The following is a 24,403-nucleotide window of genomic DNA, read 5'->3' on the forward strand; positions in this document are numbered from 1 at the left end:
TTCAGGAATACATTATTAGTGCAGATAACCAAAAGAACTAAAATAAAAATAAATAAATAAATAATAAAAGTAAAATAAAAAATTTTATTTGATACATCCAGTGTAAGTTTGGGTAAATAAACAAAAAAACAGTTTATATCAGAAAAATCATCATTTATGAGTGAAGCATGTTTATCATTCAATGAGAAATTCACTATCACTAAAAAATAATTTATTTTTATTTTATAATAAAATTAAAATTAAATTGTTTTGTTTTTTAATTTTATTTTTTGTTTATTATTATTTTTTTCACTAAAAGATAATTATAAATAAATTTCAATAAAATATTTTTTCAATATCCTAAAAAAAATTACCCAAAATAGCCAAATTGTTTAGTGAAATCACAATCAATTTTCATAAAATTAAGAGTTGAACATATAAAAGAGCACAGTTAAATACATATACTCACTTCAGTACAAACTTTCTGTGAATAATTAAACCATTCTGTGAATGAATACCAAATCAAGCTGATGTACAAGTCGCTTACAATTTGAGTGCATTAACAAATAAACTAGGTATTTATAGATAGGATGAGAATAATTGATGGTTAGTTTCCCAATAAACTTGTCTTTACAGTGAAGAAAGGTAAAAGAGGTTTAATCAGAGCTAAATACTAATTTCATTTCAATTGATTTGGCATACTGATATTCAACAATATATTTGGCTTCATAAAGAATATAACAAGAAAACAATTTGCTCCTAACTTCCCGTTTTTGTATGGCCGGGAATGCTCTTCATAATTTAATTTTATCTTACATTAGGTCTTTTTGTCTTACCTGAAAACCTACAACTTTATTGTATCAGTTCAATAACAGACTCTTGTAAAATGCCAAATTTTATTCAATAATTACTTGATAATACCTGTATAATGTGAAATGCTACTATTTATAAGAAATGGTACAGTCTAATATATAATAGATTATAAAATTTTTAAATAAGAAAAACAAACATTAAGTTTCAATTTTTAATCTTATTTACCATTTATGCCTTAATAAAAGTCCTGCATATTACGCTTTACAAACTACTATTCCAGGCTACTCCATACAGTGAAAATCGTAGTGCACTTTGCCTCAGATGTTTTACTTATGAGGGAATTTAAAAACAACTGTAATTAAATTTATTTTTTTTTTAATTACTTTAATGAGAAAATCAGTGTTGGCAGAATTTGGTTTTTTCTTACAACATTAAGGAACATCTCCTTAACCATGTGGTATATGTTTTTTCCAGATTTTACTTTATTTCTTTGTACGTGTTTTATTATGTATTTTTTAACATTATATTATTTATAAATAATTTATTGTATGTCATAGACTGTAATCTACGCTGCTTTATATGAAATCAGTATCATTTTAATCTTAATACATACTTGTAATGAAGAATTTTATTTTGTTAATACAGATATTTTTTATCACATTTTATGTGATAAATAAAATGTAAAGTTCAGATGTAATTAGTTTTTTGAGCAAAAAAAAACTTTTGTAATGAATAAAAATTTACAGTAGATCAAAAATCTATTAATTCTACTGTATTGTCATGTAATCTGAGAAAAATCTTATATTTACAGTAAATGATTTTCATTATAAAATATTGAATAAAAAAACATTATATTAAAAAACATCATTTGCACCCTAACTTATTCTAGAAAAATTCTTTTATAGCTTATTGAATTCCTTTAGCATTTTTCACTAAAACAATCCCCGTTTCTCTGATTTTATTTTTTGCCTCAAGGAAGCTCCATAATGATAAAATTCCATTCTTCCATCTTTCTATATTTATTTCCCTCTCATTTTATTGGTGGTATCTTACCCTACAGTCCAGATTATCCAGTGGCTTATTTCTATTCTTATTGACAGCATCCACAAGTTCCCTCTGCTACTGAGATTTAATTACATTTAGTCTTCACATTGCATGTCCCATCTCAGTCTTCTGATTTTAACTATATTTCTTTTCAACCATCTTTCTTCATTTAATTACCTTATTGTCTAGCTTTTCTTTTTTTCCTTTATATTCTTCTATTTCAAGGATTATAACTTTTTTCTTTACAATACCAAATCTTATGTAAAATTTGTCTATAGCAGTCCAGTCCCTAAGTAATCTAACCTCACAAAAAAAACTGACTGAATGATTTTATTCAAATTTTATTTTTTTTGAGTAGAAACTAATGAAGTCATTTTTATAAATTCCCAGGAGTGCATAAAAAAAAGTATGAGAAAAAAATTGTTTTTCTTTCTTTTTCATAAATGAAAAGTATATATAAAAAATAAAGCAGTGTATATACAAATGTACAGTTGTATTTGCAAGTTGTATATGTACAGTTGTATATTTACAAAATAGAGCCTCCTTTTTTGTTTTTATAAGTGCAATATTTTATGAGTAAAATGGTGACTAAATGTAAAACGTTTTCATAAAGAATGAATGAAACAGGATATTACAAAGTTCCGATTTATATGGGAAATTTTTTTGAGTTTAATGTAGCATAAATTCATTAAAAATTGATTCACAGGAATAAAATAATAAATGACTTTTTAAAGTAGAAGAGTTTACTTTCAGTTACAATTATCATTTTATTTTTTATGTGAAACCTTTTTAATTAATACATCTACATGAATTGTCTTAAATTAAAAATCCTTCTGAAATAGCAATGAATTCTATCAGTAGAAAACTAAATTGATCCTTTAAGGTCATTATCATTAACTTGCAGAAAAAGAAATTTTATTTACACATTATACAATGGTTTTTTAGTTTCTAAGGGTGATGCCACTCAAGTAACTGCCATTTTGTTTACAGAAAACAGCACAACACCTACATATGATCAGCAGCAACATCAAATTTAGAAATTTTTGTTACTTTCTTCCAAAATCCAATCTACCCAAAATGTTCATAAAATGTATTAAAAGTGTACATTACTAAAATCAGTTCCAAATCTGAGATCATTACATGATGTTTTTTCCATAATTAATGGTTTTTCAAGTTGTGATGATCGAGGATGCTCAGATATTCTTATCATGCACTTTCACTTTATCATTCTACAAAAAACCCATTCGGTATTTGACACTACAGGCACATATATTTTTCAAGATTTGTTTACAAACTTTTTCAAATAACCTACATTTCAACATTGTTTTCAAATTTCAAAACCTTGTATGTTTGTTTTTGTATTGTTTTACTTCTCAATGTTTATTTTTCACAAATGATTAATCCTAACTTTCCCACATGAAGGTTGATAGTTCAAGGCCTAGCCAAACCAGCTGTAATGCTAATATTTTCTTTACACTGTTTTTGACTATCACTCTGTTATTGTGTTCTAAAATTAATAACACATTCTGGGCTGACCATCCATGGACATAACAGCTACAAGTACACTTACCACATAACCAACATCAATACAGTTGCCAAAAAACCTAAAAAAAGGTTTTACTAGATAACTGAAAACTTCCAGAATATCATATAAATTAATAAAAACTAAATTGTCTGTTCTTTATTACATGAAAAACTCCATATAAAAATTTCTTTCAGATTCCTTAATCTTCAGTTTATATTAACTTTTTTTTTTAAATGCTCATTGCTTATCATCTGCTTCTGATAACTTCTTTACTTCATTCATATAACTATATAACATACTGTCTAAGAGAAAGCATGCTAATCAGGTCAAATTATGAATGTCAGGATTTTTGGAGATCTTGATCACCTTTAAACACAAAATACAACTTCAGGATTGTAAAATTCTAGAAAGATCCATGCATGTTGGTCTGTTTATTGTTTGATATCTCCAGACTTGAGGATCAATTTGGATGAAATTTGACACAATGATTGCTGTATATGGGGCATTGATGTCATTTAATTTTATTGCAAGTGGCCAAGCGGACAGGATGATGTGGATCTCATGGGTCCTGTATCTCTTAATTTTTCTCAAAGAGTAGGTTAATTTTTTCAGATGGTAAAAAGTGTTCAAAAAGTGATGCATGCAGCTTTATAGGAAGATGAATAAGTTACAATAGTTGTTGTTGAAAATGGCCTTCATTAAACGGCCTTCATTGCTTGCTCTTAAACACATGATATAATGTTTGCTGAGGAATTGCAGCAACACATTGTTCAATTTCACTGTGCAATTCAGGAATGGTGTGAGGATGAGTTTTATAAGCAGAATCTTTAAGATATCCCCACAATAAAACGTCAGGAGGGGATAAATCAGGAAACTGAGAGGACCATAACCCCTTCCAAATCACTTGTCGATTAAAACACTGATCCAAGAAAGTTACAGTGTTGTTGGCTGTATGAGCCATGGCATTGTCCAGCTGAAACCACATGTACTCTAGCTGGTCTGCAGGTACAGTGTTTACAGATTATTGCACCATCTGTATGTAGCACTCACTGTTCATTGTGCATGAAAGAATGTCGATGAAGATTCACCTATGTGACATTGCACACCAAACACCCACTTTTTGTCCATTCAGAGGAGACTTGTGCGGCTGATGTGGATTTTCTGTACATCGAATGCGTGAATTCTGTGCATTCACATCCATCAAAACCAATCATTGAGTTCTTCCCATCTGATATTATAAATTACATGAACCAATGACAGAAAGCTACACGTTTTCCAGTATTTGTAGGTAAAAACATTAATTCTGTACGAATGCATCTTTGAACACTTGTACAATGCCATGTGGGCACTACCAACTGAAAGACCAGGCTGGCTAGATAGGCATCACACAAACATCTTGGGACTAACAGAATATGCAGCTTGCACATTGATAAACTTTTCTGGTGTTAACCTTTTCAGTTGACCACTTTTGACTGCATCTGCTACATTCCCTATCTCTTGGAACTTGTACAGCCACTCGATGAAGGAATTGTTGGCTGCATCCACACCATACTTTTCTATGAAGGCATTTTGGGTCTGGGCTTAACTAGCCTATCTAATGTATCGGGAGACAATGAATATTCTCTACTGCATTGAGTAATCCATTTTTCTTGAATTAAACTTGCAACAAAAGAAGCAAACATTTTGCCATGAGGTTGCACCATCTTTTGAAAACTCTGTATAATGCCTTGTAGGAAGCTAAGATGATGCGTTTGGTCTTATTCAAACTCCCACAAATACTCTTTTTTTTATCTATTCTGTAATTAAAGTCGAATTCTTCTACTAATTAGATAATTCCATTGCATTAGTGTATCATTCTGGTTATATGTTTGGGCAATTTCACTTAGGTATGCAGGAAATAAGTCTAACTTTTTTACTTTTCTTCTTCAGTTATCATTTTATCTGATATCTTCATACTGGGTTAACTGATTTTTATATAATTTTGTACAATGATTTCTGAATATGAGTTGTTGATGCTATTTAATTTTAAGTATAACAGGTCAAGAGGGTGGGGAGACACAATCACCATGGATTCTGTATCTTAAAATTTTATTCAAAGATTAGAATAATTTTTTTTACATAATATAATATCTCTATAAGGCTTATATACTTATGATTTGAATTGGTCTTATTGAACCCTAAATTAAAAGGTTAATTTTCTTCTTAAGAAGGAGTCTGCTGAGGATGAAGTACTTAGTAGGTAATTTGCATAACTTTCAAAGTTAAGCAGTTCTTTGCTGGCTTTCTCCTATTAAATTCCTTATTTTAATGTTTTTGCCACAATAAGGAGAATCTCCAAGTCATCTTATTACAATTTTAACTCATATTTATTTATAGATTGGACATTTCTTTTAATTATAAATTTGTATCATCATTATTATTATTATTTAACCTAATTTTAGTTTCAGGCAAAATATTTTCATTTGTTAACATTATCATTCTCAATTCCCTCTCAAGAATATTCTTATGTATGGTAAACATGAAAGATTAAAATAAATAGTGTTAATTAAGATTAAAACAGTGTACAGAATGAGTAAGTATGCTATAATATGCAATATTTAAAAAATTTACAGAAAATTTCATTAATTTTTATTCACTAAACAGTATTAATAAATTTAGAATAACAATTACAGCCAGACACCAATTTGTCAGCTTTCTAAATAATAACAGAAAAATACTTGCTGTGCTCCCTCAGTAAGGAAGATTTTTTATAATTAACCATTTTTACCATATAGGAGGAAATAACAAAAAAAAACTTAATGTTTTACTTTTGAATTACTTTAAGTTATTTTATTTTGAAAAAAAAAATTAACTCAATCCTTGAATAATAAAGTAATTACTATTTGATATGGTTTCAATAGTTACAGAGTTTAGTTTGAAATAAGTAAGATGAAGTATTGTTTTAATGTAAGTCTTATTGAGAAATAGATAAGAACAAAGGTACTTTGTTTAAGAAGTTATAAACTTCAAATTCAATTACAAATGATGAGAATAAGTTATCTCTTTGTATCTTCAGTTATTCATGAGTCTCCCAACCTAGAATCGGAAATCCCATCCTGAATATGTAATGTATACATACATTATGTAAAATAGTACGTATATTTGTTATAGGATAGGACAACGTCCTCTCAAAATCGAATAGGATAAAACTGAACTCATGCATATTCAACTTGTACCTCATTCTCATCCTATTTCTTCCATCCTTCCCTACTTATACATAAACACATGCGCGCGCGCACACACATATACACAATAGTTATAGACATAAAGATTGTATGAGTACATTTTGTTCTTCCTTTTATTAAGAGGAATTACGTTGAGCATCTTTAATGGTGAAATAAATCCTAAAACATGAGAGTGTCAGACATTAGGAAAAAATTAGTAAATCAATTTAAATAAAATTATAAAATATATCTATGTACAGAAAAATTGTTATTTTTAAGTTTTATGAACATTACTTGAAATAGAAATATGATTGAACATTTTCAAAAGAATTTTGCATTTCTGTTACAGTTTAGGTCAAAATTTATTGAAATAATTTTAAATAAACTTACAAGATGCTTTAATATTAAATGAAATTAAGTTAGATTACATAAAATCTTATCTGAAACCTTTGTTGCTCTCAACATTTTCAAAAATTTTTATTTTTTTCAAAATCAAAGATTTTTCTAAAATGATTTTTTAATTTAAATTGGCCTTGTCCTTGTTATGATAATGCAAATCTAAGTTCAATTAAATTAGGTGGTATACCTAGAGCTAAGAAAAAAATTATCTCCTGTAAGGATTATTTGAAAAAGTGAGAAATGGTTTCTTCTTTAAGCCATGTTGAATATAAGCATGTCAACAAAATGCGGTAATATTCAGCATTATGTGTGATACTTCATTCTGTTCATCATAGAAAAGACTGTAAATGCCCATCATTACTCTCAGAGAAAACATAATTTGTTGATGCCTCCTGTGCAGAGGCATCAATAGACGTTACCAAAAGAATAATTTTTTATGTAATAAAGGAACACAAAATTGATGGTAAAATGTTAGCCCTAAAAAAACTCGAAAGCGTGTGAAAATGATTGAAATTTAGGTGATCACTAAGACTGCTATTAGAAATAAAGTTCATTCATTTTATTTTAATGGCAAGCTTTCCTAACTTGAAAGTTTTATTGAAGATAAAGTGATAATTTGGGAAATGATGACAATAGTTTAATAGATTATCAGGTATTGAAAAAATACATTGATGTAAAAAATATTTTTTCTATTTTACATGATGAAATTCTAATATAACATAACATAATATTTTTTCTATGTTACTTGATGAAATTTTAATATAGCATAACATACTGCCTTAAAGTTTTTATTTTGAAAGGTAAATATATCATTTTTTCACAATTTTCTAATTTTTTTTCTACATGTTAATTTTACTTCATTTTTATGTTAAAAGTAAAAAGAAGTGTTTTTTCCTCTGATGGATTACACTAAATTAAATTAGAATCTTCATACTGTTATGTTTTGGTTTGCTGCATGTTTTCTTGAAACAAATTATAGTGACTAATTTGTCTAAAAAAACTTTTAATATTTGGAAAAATTTCAGTCGTTCATGACTTTTATATTAAATGGTATCTCTAATTTTGTAAACAAAATATTCATTACTATTAAAGCATTCATAACTACATGAATTTTGCTGTTAATATTAACAAATTATCTACGGTGCTAATATTTTAATGTACAGATTAAAATAATAGCCGAAATGTACTGTAGCCTGGACCATGACTGAAATAAAACTTTGATTCCATTAGCAACAAACTCTGACTGATTAAATTGAAATAGCTTTAATCTGGATTCTGTAATAACATGTTACTTAATGGAAATTAAACAATATTTTAATTCCCTTAGTGCAAACTCTCTTTTTTCTTAATGTAATTAATTTCATAATTATTTTCATAAATGTTTACATATTAATGAAAGTTGTAGTTATAAATTTATAAATATATTGCAATATGATGTTACCAAATTAATGAAAGCAACTGCAGAGAGTGTTATGATTTTTTCCTTTTATTAATGTTTTCCAGCAAGTAGTAGTTAAAAAAAATGGTTCAACGACATCAGAAATACCACCACCAACAGCTCCGCCTGTTCAGGGTTCTGTCTTAAAAAGAGCATTTTCTTCGAGCGTGCGTACAATGTCAGAAGATGAGTGCACTGGATCAAAAAAAGAAAGAAAAGCATCAGCTGGAGGAAGTCGCTTTACAATATATAAAGTAAATAAAGCTAGCCGGAAAAAACGTGAAAAATCATCTGCTAAGAAAGAAAGAAAAGCAACAAAAACATTAGCAATTGTTCTTGGTAAGTAATCGTATCTCTTCTTTTTATGCAAAATGAATGTTGTAATCAAAATAATGATAGTGTATAGTTATTTAAAAAATAAGACCAACATAATATAAGCTGTGGGTATAGGTAAAGATAAAAATGGATTAAATAATTTCTTGAAATAATGCAGAACAGTAGTGGTTTTAAAAAGAGTATGTTTACAGTTAAAGTACTTTTTTTTTAGCAGCTTGTAACGATGAAAACAACTACGTCATGGTTTAATAGGTGTGATACATGGTGCTGACCAGCCACATAAATTAATGCTTTTGATTTTTTTAACAGGCGTTTGGGTCAGTTCTAGTGTAGCGTTTTTTAATATTATCTGGTAAATTTTAGTGTTTTCAGAACTTTAAAAAAGACTACTTTCATTTAAATGTGTAGGAAACTTAGCACATGGAAGTTACTTGAAGTTATAGTAACACTGAATTGGTTGAACTGTACGTTATCGTTAACTTTTTAAGTACAGTTGTTTATAAAATTATTGTAGAAAGTTATTTTAATTTGTTGAACATTTAAGGATATCAAAATTATATTTATTTGCTTATTAGACTAAGCTAGATTCAGGTTATGCTGACATGCCGGATCATGTTAATGTTTTCAAATTATTGTTGGAATTATATTTCGTAAAATGTTTGTCAGAATTGCGTTACATTTTTATTTATTTGAAAATAATGTTTAACATGTTTTTAGGCATAATATGTATGTTTGTTAGTTCAATATCATTATGCTAATTTTTTAATTTAAGAGAGCTTTCTTATCTTAGATTATGTAAATATGATAGGGTAAGTTAATGTTATTTCATTCATCATTTTTGACAGGTTACATTTCAGTGGTGTATTAAATGTGCGTATCATTTACTGTATTGTTATTTTGTATTTTATTTTCTTCATTGGGCCTTATGGAAATATGACATTGCTCTGTTAATGATCAATGTTGCGAATGTCATTTGTATATATATATATATATATATATATACACGATATCTTTAGGCTGCATAATAAATAAATTTAGTTTATAAAAAACTTTACTCTGAATTACTACTTTTGAGATATCATTACCACAATACTATACATCAGTATTACTGTCCTTAAATCTGTCAATTTTAACTTAAATTTTTTCAGATGCAAAGATTTTTTTAACCATAACCATACCGGCCAACTTTTGATTATTTTTTCTTGTTTTTCATCTGTAAGAGCTCAGTATTTTAATTTTGTTGATAGCAGCTTGGAAAAGCCCATATTTACGCATCCAAACCATATGTATGACGATTTTTATCCAGGATACTTTTTACCTTTTATCAATTCATTTTACCTTAAATTTTTCTGTATGTGATTAGTTGAACACTTATTTGGGATATCTTTTATCAAATAATATCGAAACTTCATTTTTTTAATATTCCCTGGGCTGATTCCAATCTCTTTTTCCTCTCTGGATAGCTTTTATTCCTTTTCTTCCAGATCTTGCTGTTATACAAGTTACTACTGCACTGCAGACAAATATATTTTAAAAAGGTATTCGGGAATGGACATAATTTAACCAGAGAATAATTCCAATAATACTATGAACTTAAGCTATGCCTAAAAAATTTTAATGAATTGAAAAGGTATGAGTGAACTTATCTGGTAAATAAAAAACTTATTTTTTACTAATAATATTAGTAATATCATTAGGGCAGAAGATTTAACTAGTACTATTTGAAATGCATTGATAGACTTCAAAATGTTACCTGTATTGTGGCAGATAAGTCTTTATTCTCTTTGTTATATTAAGCCTTTTGAAAGAATTAAATTAAATCTTTATTATGCTTTAAATAAAGATTTAAAGTATAGAAATAGTTTAATATATGTAATTCATGAAGTAGCATAAATTTCATTATCTGAAAATAAAAATATTATCAAGCCCATTAAATAAGATACTTAAACAATGAATTTATTTTAACAATGTGTATTAAAAAAATAAGTATAAATTATTCCGTAAAAAAATTAAGCAAAGAATAGTGTGGTTACTTTTTAATTACTTGGTGTTGTTAGTGGTTGATGTTTTCTTTACTTTTTTTATTTTATTTAAGGTATATAAAGATAATTTTTAAAACAAATAGTTACAAGATCAGAATTGTTAAAAATTTATACAATATCCATTAAATACATATACCATCTTCATGTTAAATTCTTATCACTATAATTTTTAAATTAGTTTGCCAACAAGGTATCAGTTGATACTTTTAACTGATCTCTAGTATCAGTGTTGTTACAGAAGTTTTGTTTTCTTTTTACAGAAGTAACAAAACTAATTTTTGTTTGAAATTATTACTAATTGTAAATAATTTTTTATCCATATGTATTACTAAATGCCAATATTTTGTTTGTTTATTCTTGTGATCTTCATAGTTTTGTAGAAGTTTTCAATATTAGATTATAATATATAATTAAATAATATATTATTTCAATATTCTAAGATTGTTAATGTTTGTGTACATAGTTGTAAACTTTTATATTGTAATAATTTCTTTTTTCTTCGTTTCTAGGTGTATTTTTGGTTTGTTGGGTACCATTTTTCACTTGTAATATAATGGACGCAATGTGTACAAAGTTAGGTTACCAATGTCAGCCAGGTGTGGCTGCATTTATTTTAACTACATGGCTCGGTTATATGAACAGTTTTGTGAATCCAGTTATTTATACAATATTTAATCCTGAATTCAGAAAAGCTTTTAAAAAACTTATTGCTTTTGGTACATGATCTATGGTTTATCGTACACCTACAGGAACAACCAATGGTGCACTTGGTGGAATGTCTTCTGTTGCATAGTGATTTTCAGTAAACATTAATTTAAAATAAGAAAGTAACATATTTTTTAATTCTTAATTTAAAATTAGTTATAATAAAAATATTAATTAATTATATTTATCATTAATTAATTAAATAATACAGGTATTGAGCTTTAATTGTAACTTTTAGTAATAATCAGTTGTGATGTGGTTATTCCATATTTTATTTAATTATCTGTTGTATTATTACTAAACAATTTTTATGGTACAGGAAGAGTAAATATTTAGCAATTTCTGTAGTGTAAAAAATTTGCTCATCTTGTGTTGATTATATCTTGTATTCTGAAAGAGAGAATACAACATCGTAAAATTTTTGTAATGAAAAATAGGCAAAAATTAAACTGGTACCATATCAAACTTATTAAGCACTTCACCATTCATGTTTGATATGGATCCAAGGAATGGCAGGGAAGTAGACCAACTTGGATAGGTAGACCAACATTGACTCTAATATGTGAAGTGAAGCAGTTAGAGATCATGTTGACATCTACCTCGAGCACATTCAGAGTTTTATGTCCCAGTAAGGAAAAATGGTAATTACATAGAAATATCAATAAAATTAAAGTAAATTAGACCAATTTTCTAGCTATGTGAGGTAGTAAATTAAAAAACTTATTAAAACTGCATTTCTTAACGCTTAAAAATGTATAAAGTGATAAAATTCTAGAAAAAGGAGGTAAAATAATACTAATGATTACGCTCCTATTTAACAGTTTTAAGCAAGTGTAAGGTGAATAGATACAGTTTTCAGAGAATTATTATGCAGTAATATGTGTATTGAGCACTCTCGTTAAATTATTGTATCTAGAAAAAAAATGTTGAGGTGTGAAAATTAAGTTTTTAGAGAAAACCCACTCAAAGTTTAATAGAGATTAAGTTTTTTTTGCTTAAGTGGCATTGTATTGGAAAACCACTTTTAATCAAAAGTAGAGCAGCTTCCTATTAATGTTTTTTCAAATTTTATCTTATTCAAGTTTGAATCAAGGCTATAATTATAAATCGTAATCAATTTGTAAATAATTAATGGTTGCGGGTCACTCACATACTGCTTCCTTACTGACAGTCCCCTTAACTGCTTTTAATGTAGCTGATCACACCATGTATTTTCATTTTAACTGTAAAGATTTTTTTTATAACATATATAAAGGATGTAGTTGGTAAAAGAAATTTATCTGGTTTTAAAATAAAATTTTATCATCTGTACTTATTTTGGGTTGAGCTTTTATACAAATCATTTTATTTCAATTTTATTTAAACTAGACAAGTCTATTTTATTTTTTTTTAATATATGCTATTAATTTATTGCTGAATTCTATGTTGGAGTGCATAAAATTTCAGTGTGATTCCTGGGTTCAAATCCTGATTAATCTTGACATTTTTTATATGCTATAAAATTTTCACAACGTATTCCCATATCCACAAGAAATATCTATAAATCATCTACAGAAATAATAAAAATTGATTAAAAAAGGAATTTATAATAGCAAATATTATTCTTAATAAAAAGCATTTTAAAATTTATGGAATTCTTCTTTAAGTTATATATTATAGATGGAAAAATTATAGAATGACTTATTTAAAAGTGTAGTTGCGAATTTATACATCTTGGAATGGATAGCAGATGATGATACATCCTCAACAAAGTAAGCAACATTATATTTGTTATGGTTATAAAATTTGACTTACGTACACACTATTAAACCATAGTCACATTTTTCTTTATAAATTACTGTCATAGGCCTGTTAAGTTATATGAAAGAATATTATATCATATTTACTATATCCCTTCAGTTACCTTCCAAGGATGTTCTATAAACATCCTATAATGATAAGTTTTAATTAATGATTAAAATTGTAATGTTTATGAATTATTTATGATAATGAGAAGGCACCTTAAAACTAACACACATTAATGTTATGAACTGTGTTTGCTGATTTTCTACTGAAAGGAGATACAAACTTATTATTAATCAATACCTTTTACATTGCTGTGGGAATTCATATAAAATTATTAGTGTTAGTGTTTTAAAAGCCAGCATTTTATAACCCACATGTTATCAACACGAGTCCTTCTAAGATATTATCAGCTATTCTGTTTTTCAAAGATTTCATATTTTCAGCTACAAAAGTTAAAAGTATTATTTTTTTTTTTAGATAACTTTACCTGACTTTATCTAAAAATATATTAATTTCACACCCAGCTGGGTGACATGCATGCATTCATATGTACAATAGAAATAAATGAGTTTTGTTGTGTTAAAAAGTTCAGTTTATTTCCATACACTGTTATCATCGTAAAAATTTATGGAGCATATGAAACTGTCCAAACATCCTTTTTATGTAAAGTCGTTTAAACAGTTCAAACCAGTTCTTTTTATGTTACTCACATTGTAGTTCAATGTTTCAACAGTGCTTTGTTACCACTGCATACATTTAACCATCATTCATCAGAAAATTATTTAAAAAATCACTTTTATTAGTAAATCCTTTTAAGTGTCATAGCTAAATTTTAATTTTAGTAGATTTTAATATTTAAAAATCTTAATTGTGATTTAACATTTAAAATTCACAATTAAATGTTGATTTAACTTATTTTCATCTTTATAAAACATTACATATAATGAATGAGTATGTTAATAATTGTAAACCAAAAATATCTACTCAACTCATTTTACATCTTTTCTTTCCATACTTCTATTCTTTTCTCTCTTTGCTTTCCTGTTAGCATTTTTAAGTCTCTAACTTTTTTCCTGACTACCCATTTTCTTTTACCCAAATCTCCTTGCGAGATTTCTTAAAATTTTTTCTTGATTAATTCCAAATTTTGTAAATTCAGAGTTTCTTTTACTTCTTTAAAAGTTTTACTTTTTATTACAATAACACTTAGTTTTTCTTTCCAGATAAAAGAGGAGAATTTTCTTGGGAATTCATTCCCAAGATCATTAATCTTAACACATTCATTTCTGGCTTTTCATTGATTTGTTTACCCTCCATGCTAAATTATTTTTTTTTGTTTTTAACTCAAGTATTCTAGTTATCAACATTTATATATGTCTTGGAATATAAGATGTTTGAAAAATCTGACCAAGCACTAGCGTGTGGTGCACACTAGAGACGAAAAAGCACTAGATTTATATTGTCTGTGCTGAACACTAGTGCATAATTGAGTGTATTCATAAACATCTTACTTGTTCATGCTGGTAATTTATGTTTACTAATAAGATGTTTGAAAAATCTGACCAAGCACTAGCGTGTGGTGCACACTGGAGACGAAAAAGCATTAGATTTATATTGTCTGTGCTGAACACTTGTGCATAATTGAGTGTATTCATAAACATCTTACTTGTTCATGCTGGTAATTTATGTTAACTAATTTTCTAGTCTTTTAATTAGATAAAATTAACATATTTCTTGGTTTTCAATAATTGGAAATTCAACTTGGAATTCAATAATGTCTCTTACTTTATCTTATTGCTTTTTCATATTAAGAGTGCTTTCGAGGGTTTCCCTCATTGTCAGTTAATAAAAACTTTCTTATTTTAAAATTACACATTACACGTTAAAATTAAAAAAAAAATTGTTGCGTATTATAATATATTTAGTTACATTTTTTATAAAATAAATAAAATGAAAATGAAATATTGCTTATGTCCAGCCACACATACAGTACTGTTCTCTAGTACTGAGGAGGATATGGACAAAAGAATTAATTTTACTAAGTTAATATATATATATATATATATATATATATATATATATATATATATATATACTAATATACTATATATTATATATATATATATATATATATATATATAAAATCAGAAGCACAAAACATTCAGATCACAAATAAATTACTATGTAGATGATAAAAATAAATACAAATACACAGATAAAACTACTTAGATCACAAATATTCAATTTTCATAAATCTCTTCAGGAAAACCAATCATTATAAAATTTTACAATTTACAGTTATATTAAAAAAAAAAGAAAAAAATTAGAAACCAATGACACGACTTTCACTTTAAATGTGAAACTTTATCAAGCGCAACCACAACCTATAAAAAAAATATATGATCCACACTATTGGACTGGTCAGTGCACGATGCAATGGCTTATACCCCCTTACTTCTCCTATTATTCACCTAAAGCAGAAAATTTGACAGCAATTAATAGCATATTATATAACTAAACAGCCATTTCTTTAGAAAGCAATATCATCTAATCTTATATAGTAATCATTTGGTACTTTATTTATAATAGACTAAATATATTATGTTGTAGTACTAGCCCACAATCTACTTAAACCGTTAATTCTGACCTGTCTTTAATAGAATTTTCACATTTGATAATGTGAATCATTTCAAGAAGTAGTATCCTAGTATTATTTACCTCAAAATCCAAAATCTTTACTTCCTCGTAATTAAAACTGTGTTTGCTTTCTTTTTCGTGTTTGGATAATGCTGAAACTTCATTTTTCCAGTATTTATGCACCTCCAAATACTTTTTTAGCTATTGCATGGTTTGCCCTAAGTATTGTCCCTGGCAGTCATTACATTGAATGCTATATACTACGTTAGACTGATTTTGAAAAAAAGTGATTAAAAGTTTTAAACTTTTCTGAGAAATTCTGGATACATGGAATAGTTATATAGTGTTTTACCATTTTCATCATTCACTAACCCTCTCCTGATGTTACAGTTGTTGTTGGTCTTAGAATTACATACTTTGTAAATGCTGTTAACTAATTTTGGGGAATAATTATTTTTTAATAAAAGCTTTTTGTTTCTTTAATTATTTTCCTTCTGTCCATCGGATTAATAAATGTTAGAGCTCTATCTGCTAAATATTTTATCACAGCCTTATGTAGTTTAAATATATGCTCGAAGAAGTCCTCTTAGTGTTCAACTATTGTATATTTTCCCTTTCTGATCAGATACAGTCATATCAAGAAACTCTAAACTTTTCATCACGCTCTGCTTTTGTGAATTTAATATCCTTACAATATTTATTAAATTCATTCAGTGTTTCATCAGTTTGGTTCTCCAGTAAACATAATAAAATATCTACATATCATTTATAGAAAGCCACCTTAACCTTCAATTTAGGATTCACAGAATTCCATCACCAAATTTGCCAAACATGCAGAAATAGACAATCCCACAGCTAACCCATAGCATTGTTTATAAAATTTATCACAGACCGTATTTCACAATCCGTGGGCTGCTCAATTATTTGAAACATTTTAACTTCACAATATAAACTGTACACATTGATGCTATGACTGCAAATGGCATCTACATTTGTGCAAGGCATGTGGGGAGCCAGGGTGCATGCTCATTTTGACAGCCACGCAAAATTTACATAGCTACAGCCAATTTGATCTTACTTTTAAAAAAATAGTCCTCTTATATATACTAGCGTTCCTTCATCTTGGCTTTGCATACATTGGTTATACATTGGTATGCTGCTGTAGCTTGGGATGCATGCCCGCTGGTAAACTGTTGTTGCTGTTGAAGCTTATTCATCAGTGTGTTGTTCAGCATATAGATTTTTTGGTGTTGTTGACCTCTAGTGGTCAAATTTTGGAAAACCAAAAATTGATTTTAGATATCAATGTGAACAACACATTCAAAAATGTGTTTTGATTCAAAAATCAAATTGATATCTCAACTTGCCAAGAAGTGACAAAAATCTAAAAGAAAAACAATTTACCCCCTTTCCACCATTGTAGCTTTGTCTGTGCTGTATGGTTACTTTCATTTCCCATCGCAGTCCGGGGATATTTAACCAGTCAGAGCTTGCTTCACTCAACCTTCCTGTTGAGTGGTGGGTAGAACCTAATCAGAGGTTCTACCCACCATTGGACCCCGCTGTGTTCACTAATCTCATGCATGTGAGAATAATAGTAATAAATAAAAATCAAAGCGTGTTCAATTTTTAAGAAATATCAGTATATTGTAATTTCTTCAAAGCAACATTTTGGTCAATACAGGACCAAAAACTTTTTGGTTGATCTAAAAATGTAGGTTTCTAAACAGTCGGCCTCCATCTTAAAATATTAGTTATAACTGATTTATAAATATTTTGCCTGGTTCTTAGCATTATCCTACAAACACCACCAGGAGGTGTCCGTACTTCATTTAATTTTTTTTAATCATTTAATGACTTTTGTGTTTTTAGTCAAATAACCAGAGGCAGGTACAGCCAGTCTCATCATACATACATTAACAGTGGTTGTGTTGATTGAGCTTCTGCAATGTACAGTATCGTGTCGCTTAAAAATGGAAATTCAAACCCAAAACTGGTTTTTAGATGTTTAGCTGAAGAATATTTGCAAGCCCCAATCTAGTGAATATCTCATTTAGTATAGTCGAAAATGGGAAAAATTTCCAAGCATTGTTCAAATTATTTTTACCTTTCTTCATCCCTTTCAAGGTTGAATTTCAAAAAATTATAAAAATTGGTTTTACATGATTTACAATAGCCTAGCCAGGTTTAAAAAAAATTCAAAATCCATTTAATCCGTTAAACTCAGAACTTCAAAAAGTCAAGAAATTAGTTTTTAAATATTGCATACACCAAAAATCAGGTTGATACCTTCATTTGGTAGGAAAAATTAAAAAAATAGTAAATTTCATTGTTACTCCATTTTAATCCTTTAAACTTTCAAAAATCCTTTCTTAGTGTACACTTACCAGGTGTGCAAATATGAAACCAGAATTTTTGTGTGGAAAATACACGTTTATTATTTGAAAATGATAAAAAATATTTTATTTAAAATTATTGTCCATCGCTAGCTATCCATTTTTCCCATCTCTCTTTTCATACATTTTCATAAGAAGTGAAGCACTGCTCAGCAAGTGCGTGTCCCATCGATGAGTAAATAGTAGTCTGATGCAGCCAAGTCTGGTGAGTAAGCCGCATGTGAAAGTATTTACCAACTGAATACCTCAATCATTTCCTTGACCAATTTTGCTGTGTGTGATGGTGCATTATCATGAAGAAAAATCATTTTGTTGCCTGTTTTGATATTCTGGTCATTCTTCACGCAATGCTTGATTTAAATCGAACATTTGCTTTCAGTAGTGTTTCAGTATTAATGGTTTTGCCAGGTTTTAGCAGCTCATAATAAATCACACCCTTCTGATCCCACCAAACATAGTAGAGCATTGTCTTCTTTCCATAGTGATTTGACCTTGAAATCAGTGTCGATGGCTCACGTGGAGTTATCCATGATCTTTTTCGCTTAGGATTCTCAAAATATATCCACTTTTCATCACCTGTCACTATTCAATGGAGAAATGACTTTCTTTTGTACCTTGCTAGCAGCATTTCACAAAGGGTTTTTCGATTTTTTTGCTGTCTTTCATTCAGTTCATGTGGAACCCATTTTCCCATCTTCTGGATATTTCCCATGGCTTTCAAACATATAGAGACAGCTTCTTGTGTTACATTTAATTGATCCGCGAGTTGTTATTGTGTTTGAGTGTCATCTTTATCCAACAATGCTTGCAATTCACTGTCGTCAAACCTTTTCGGTGGTTTTCCATGTTCTTGTTTCTCACATCTAAATTGCCACTTTTGAATTTTTTAAACCACTCAAAGCACTGTGATTTACCAAGAGCATGCTCACCGTAAGCTTCTACAAGCATTCGATGCAATTCTGTAGCAGTTTTCTTTAATTGGTAACAGAAAATTGATGCTGTCCACAAATTGTAGTTTGTAGGTAGAAAACTCGACATGTTCAATGCTAATTAAAACTATGCTGTTGTATGAAACTTGTATTGTTATGAGTTGAAAATCTTTGTCAGCTGTCAAAGAAAGAAAATGGCGCCAATAATGCAATTTGACGGTAACTACATTGACAGTTAGGGCCATCTATGGGCAAATTCTGGTTTCATATTTACGCATCTGGTACATCATAAGAAAAACAGTAAAACCAGAAATTTTCATCAGTTTATCTTCAGTTTGTCAGGTCAAGTTGCTTTATACTCGTACTGTAGGTACAGATATATACCATGTATCCCACAAAGAGGTATACACTTTTGATTTAGTATCACTCATCCATTCCCCTACAGATTCTATTGAAACTTTAGAGACCTTTTAACAAAGGTTCTAGAAATGTTCTGTGAAAATTTCAACCTTTTAGAATTTGTTAGAAACAAATTTGCGGCATTCAAATTAAAACATCAGTTTCAGATAAACAACATTCTTTATTCATTACAAAATAGCTGGTAAGAAAGATTAAAAACAAATGATGTAGTTAAACAGCCCTCCAGATTGAATAAAGCAAGTTAGTTATTAGCCATGACTAATTATGTAATTGTTTTTAATAATTTTACCGGCTATTTTGTAATGAATAAAAAATGTGGTTTATCTGAATTGGTGGTTTTATTTTAAAGCCACCATTTTGTTCATATAACCTAAAAGGTTTAAATTTTCTCAGAAGGTTTTACAAGTTTCAATAGAATTGGTGGGGGAATAGGCGAGTGATACTAAATCAGAAGCGTATACCTCTTCATGGGTCACACTATATATAATTATATATATATATATATACACACACACTAATTCTAAGAAGAATATTAATCTAACAAATTATTACTGAAATGTTTAATTAATTTTAAAAAAAGCAAAAGCAAAATACCTTCTAACCTGGTTTTGTTTTTAACTTAAGATAAACCAATGAGTAAACATTTCACTACTATTAGAATTTTGTAGCTCCTCAAAATGGTTTTTGTTGTGATTTCGATATATTTGAAAATAATGGGTACTGTTATGATAAAAAACAAAAACAGAAAAAAAAATGTTATACTCTCAGTTGTCAGAGGAAAAATAATGGGGATGAGAATTATAAACGGAAAGAAGTATTTTGACATCAGCAGTGAATGAGTAGAACAGTATATTTCACCAAGGTGTAGCATCAAATTATCCTTTTTTTGTTTTACTTCTGCATCTTAATATTTGAAAAGCTTGTTTAATTTTAAGACAAACGAAAATGGGATAAAGCATAATCAACCGCATGAAATTAGAACTATTTTAAAACAGGTTATTCCACTCATCTCCTGAAGGGTTAAATAAAGTAGTTTAATTATTTATTATAAAATTGTATTATATGATTTCTATAATCAGATGAAAAACTACGCAAAGTTGATAACAATCAGGTAAATGGGGAGGGAAAAAGTAATAAATGCTCTGCTGTTGAATATGAAATTGAGATAACAATTACTTTACTGACCTCTTAGTTTGTGCTTAATAATTAGATGAAAAAATTGTCCTTTAATTCTAAAGTTGCATACAACACAGTAGATGTCAAAATCATAATTTTCATGCTATTTTTTTTTTTTTTCAATTTTGGCCTCTGAAAGACCACGTTCCAGTTTTCATCTTCTTTGCAGTTTTCTCTTTGCCTAATATTCTCTCATTCTTTGAACTTGCTGTTTTTTCTTTATTTTTCTCTTTTATATCTGATTTTCATTTTCTGAGATGTTTTTGTTTTTGTAGATTGATTTTTAACCACTTTGATCCTATTAATTTTAGATGTTCGTTTAGAGAAATAATTAAATATTCATTTTGTAAGGTGATTAGTAATTCTAAAACGTTGTCCAAAGAAAAATAATTTTTGTTTTCTTATTAATGTTATTAAATCTTTTGTGTGTTGGTAAATTTTTTCATATGTCACAGTCTGTAATTGCTGTTTTCATAAATTCACCCTAGAATTTGCCAAGTAATTATTTTTTTTAACTATCCCATTTTTAAATTAAAGTTTAGGTACTCACAGGCATAAAGACATTGTGGTTTTATAACCACATTTTAGTGCCTGATTTTTAGATTTTTGGAAAGGCATTTTTTATTGTAAATATATTTTGTAATTCCATATGCACTTTCAAATTTGGAGATTCTGTTTTTAATCGCAGATTTGTCAAGGCCATTCTTCTGGATTATTTCTTCCAAATGTTTGAGTTCTTCAACCAGCTTAAATTGGTCTATTTATGTTCAAATAAATTTTGGAGAGTTTTTAATATTTGTCATAATTTTAATTATTTCTGTAGAAATCTCTGTACTTGTTTTCACAGGCTATCTTGTTTAAAATGTCAGTTTGAGGTTTTGCTGATTCTAGGTCTTCATAAAGGATCGTTAAGTCATGTGCGAAAGCTAGACAGGTAATTCTGATTCCTGTTTACATCCTAATTTTATTGGCTTTATTTTTTATAGTTCAGTAATTCTGTGTTCCATATTTTAATAATTCTTTCTAAGACAGAATGAAGTAGGATCAGTGATAATCTGTCCTTTTGTCTTTGACCGGTGTATATTGTAGAAGGTTCAGAAAATTCTCCTCTAAATGATAGATTATCAACTGTGTCATGCACTGGATTCAGTAGTAACTCAAACTAAAGATTAAAAAGCGAATTTCATTTTAAAATTTTAATTAAAATAATAAAAATACAAAGCCAGCCACATCATACTGATTAAATTAATGAAATCATGCATAATGTTTATTATATTAATTTTTTTTAATGAAATTTAATTAATTAGTTAATTTTCTGTTCAGAAATATCTACATTTCTCCTGATAATTTACTTAATCATGTACTTACAAAATCCACAGAAAATTATTATTTATATAATTTTAAGTTTGAGATAATATAATTTTGCAATATTTTGTTTAAAAAAAAATTAATAAAAATAATAAATTAATCAAAAAGATGCTATTGAAAATACTAGTAAAGTTTTTAAACTATATACAGTGCAATTTAAAAGTTCAATAATGTTTTTGTATTAAAACAGTTGTTTTAATATTGAAATGTTATTTATATCCTTGTTAAAAGATAACTCACCCTTATATCAGTTGTTTCCTCAAATAAGCTAACACCAACAATTTCTTAAAGATGTTTAGTCAAAACCTGCAATGCAGATAGCGATATCTTGATGAAAACATACCTTATGATTTTATTTTCTACTGATTCTATAATGAATGGATAATTATGAAGCATTATCAGCATTTTGGAGCATTATCAGTTTCTGTCAGGGTATTCTCATAAATATGGAGATAATTTTTTTTTCATGAGATTCCTAGTCGTACATAAATTTGTTTTATTAGATAAGATTTTATGAGAACTGGGAAATAGACTTCACTTGAGAAGCATTTGTGCCATTAGTAGCATTTTGTGCAACTTCCTAGATAGGAACAGAGTCCTTGGATAATTCCACAAGCATAGAGGGTCACCACACTACTGAGCCCCAATAAAGAAGCAGCTGCCCTGCACACTATTAAGAGAGATGCTACCATGATTCCATCCTCAGATGGAAACAGGGCAGCAGCTGACCCAATTCCCATGGCACTTATCCAAGGAAAAAGGAATGGGGAAGTGGACAATGAACTCATAAAGGTACTTTCTGTTTGGGGTAGTTTACCATTTTGGTCAGCGCCCTAATTATCTTCAATATAACTTTTTTCCTTTTTAAATGCTCCAGGAGCAACTGGTACAGTCGTTAAGCACGACCTCGATCGCTCCTAAGCATCATGGCAGCAGACTGCCCCCACCCTGACTTGGCCCCTCATGGAGGCCACCCATCAGGGTCCCCCCTGAATCATTGAAATATTCCAACTTCCTCTTCTGGATAGTCAAAAAGCCCCCCTCCTCAGGAGGGCTGTCCTTCCAAGCCCTATCTACCAGGTTCCAGACATGCATTTTGCGTGTCCTTCACCTTCCTTGCGCCCTCTCAAACTCTGAAGGTCCCCATGCCATCATCAGAAGCACCTCAACTGCCCCACTTTTGTGTGTGGGCAAGCCAAGGTGTCCTAGGCAAGGGGGCTGCCTCCCTGTCCCTTCTCATCACCATGTTTCGTAACACATTTTTTTTTTCATTTACAACCAATAATATCAAATACAATACAATATAACATTAAATAATACAGCTCATCACCTAAATGATACCAGTTACACAATTGCTATACACAGTTTGACCATAGACAATAAAACTGTTATTGATACAGTCAAACCACAATATTTACTAATATATCTAGTTAGTTACAGGTTACAAATACAAAGAAGTGTTACTGAGTACATAACTCCAGTTAATCATGACTAGAAGATGATTTTATACATATTAACATTACTATAAAATCACATATAAATACTAGTACATTAAAATACAAATACATAAGAATCCAGTTACATAGTTACACTACACAGTTTGACCATAGACAATAAAAATGGATATTGGTGCAAGTAAAATACTATACTTACTAATATGCTTAAGTTACAAATTAGTTCTTATGCTACACACCAAAATAATAGACAAAAATCTTAGCAAGGAAAACATGCACATTCCAAACAGTTGTTTCTCTCTCTTTGGTCCCCAGTATGTGTGAGGCCAGTGTTGCAACTTCATTCCAGTGCCTCTGACCTTTTCAAGTCCTAGTAAAGCCAGATATTTTTACATGGATTTGAATACTATATCGTGGATACCGGTGTTCTTTGGTGGTTGGGTTTCAATTAACCACACATCTCAGGAATGGTCGAACTGAGAATGTACAAGACTAAACAGTTCATTTACACTCATACTTTTCATCCTCTGAAGAATTATCTAAACGGTAGTTACCGGAGGCTAAACAGGAAAAAAGAAGAAGAAGTGCCTCTGACCTTGAAGCATGTATCCTACCAACGTGTCAGGGGTTATCCAGCTCAGTCCCTAAAGCCGTCTAACCCTTTCTCAATGTACCTAGGTACCTCAATAGGTTTACCTAGGTAAACTTAATCTGTATAGAATGATTCATTAATATCAATTTTGTTATCAAGTAA

The 24,403-nt window shown here is 28.9% G+C and overlaps 1 protein-coding gene across 1 annotated transcript in view; it reads left to right on the plus strand.

Annotated features, from left to right (window-relative positions):
* Dop2R (dopamine D2-like receptor) overlaps positions 1–11,661 on the plus strand; it is a 340,928-nt gene extending 329,267 nt beyond the window's left edge. The window contains exons 6-7 of the mRNA XM_075377078.1: positions 8,467–8,740; positions 11,289–11,661. Coding sequence (XP_075233193.1) covers positions 8,467–8,740; positions 11,289–11,503 — 489 coding nt within the window. The 3' untranslated portion in view covers positions 11,504–11,661. The remainder of the gene's footprint in view (positions 1–8,466; positions 8,741–11,288) is intronic.
* Positions 11,662–24,403: the final 12,742 nt, after the last annotated feature.

The sequence above is a fragment of the Lycorma delicatula genome, chromosome 10, assembly GCF_047948215.1.
Source record: "Lycorma delicatula isolate Av1 chromosome 10, ASM4794821v1, whole genome shotgun sequence".
NCBI lineage: Eukaryota > Metazoa > Arthropoda > Insecta > Hemiptera > Fulgoridae > Lycorma > Lycorma delicatula.